Raw genomic sequence first — 1301 nt, 5'->3', positions numbered from 1 at the left:
TGTGTGTGTGTGTGTGTGTGTGTGTGTGCCTTTAGGTATTAATCAAAGAGAAAACGCGAACGATAAAACGAAGACGAAAGAACGAGAACAGTAATGATATGATGAAGAAAAAATCGATGAAACGATCGTCGTCAAGACAAATCGTCCAGAGAATTTGACGAACGACGAAAAGACGCCTGATTTAAAACGATGCGATGAATTATCAGGATCCACTTAATTAGACTTTTTGAAATAAAAAAAAGATTATATTCATTCCTGACGTAATTATTTTTTTTGATTATTACGTAATAAATAACATAATGATTTTCACGATTGATGATTGATCACGACGATGAATAAAAATGAATTTTTTAAATGATGAAAACTCTGGTTAAAAAAATGAATATCAATATTGCTTTATTCAGGAAGAAAGCAGATAAAAACCACAGGCGCTGATTCAGGTTGATAACGGTTTTCGACCATCAAAAAGATTAACAGGTGAGGGGTTAAGCCAGCGGGTATATGATTGATGATGGCAGCGAAGAGAATGAATGATGTTGTCTGAACGTGTCTGCAACATTACATCTTTCGATATTCATTGAGGCAAAATTTCATGTGGGATTACAGAGAACAGGGTATAAGATCATACAACGAATCAGTGCTCAATGGACTGGATTTCTTCAGGAGAAAGGGATATAAACAGACAGAGCTGAGAGACAGAACACAGACACATCAATCAAGAAAGAAAGATCAACATACACACACATCTATAAAGAGAAACAGAAGACATGATCAGAGAAAGATCTATCAATGCCAAGAAGAAGAAGAAGAAAGAAGAGATCATATAGAGGAACAGAACGTTTAGAGAGGATATACAGAATCATCAGTGGATCATTCCTCCGATGATTGGACTTGCCAAATTGGAAAAGATTGAAAAACACCCATCAACAGAAATTAAGTCAAAATCTCTGAATGATAAATACACATTCTTTGAAGGCAGATCAATCAACAGTAGGCTGCAGAACAAAGAGAAGATCAGTGTGTAAAGCCCACACTTTGACAGAGGAAAAGACCAAATCGTCCTCGCCTACCAAGTTGACACAAAGGTCCATCTTCAAAGGAACTCCTCACCAAAACAAAGCTACAGGGCACAAAGATGAGGTTGAACCCATACCAGGAAGCTACTCCTCGTCACCAGGATGGAGAATGATCAAAAAATGATCAAGGTCCCTGTCCATCGGCAGGTCCATGGAAATACACATTCTTCAGATTATAGAGAACAAAGATCAAGCTGATGAGAAATACCAGTGTTCTAATAGCCA

The 1301-nt window shown here is 37.4% G+C and overlaps 1 protein-coding gene across 1 annotated transcript in view; it reads right to left on the bottom strand.

Moving 5' to 3' along the window:
• LOC148951636 (polycomb protein Su(z)12-like) overlaps positions 1-1091 on the bottom strand; it is a 29308-nt gene extending 28217 nt beyond the window's left edge. Inside the window, exon 1 of the mRNA XM_089091170.1 lies at positions 1071-1091. Coding sequence (XP_088947296.1) covers positions 1071-1091 — 21 coding nt within the window. The remainder of the gene's footprint in view (positions 1-1070) is intronic.
• Positions 1092-1301: the final 210 nt, after the last annotated feature.

This window comes from Artemia sp. Qi Xiang Cuo, chromosome 6 (assembly GCF_049724085.1).
Source record: "Artemia sp. Qi Xiang Cuo chromosome 6, ASM4972408v1, whole genome shotgun sequence".
Classification (NCBI taxonomy): domain Eukaryota; kingdom Metazoa; phylum Arthropoda; class Branchiopoda; order Anostraca; family Artemiidae; genus Artemia; species Artemia sp. Qi Xiang Cuo.
Note: the sequence above shows the minus strand (reverse complement) of the source record. Positions and strands in the feature narration are given on the sequence as shown.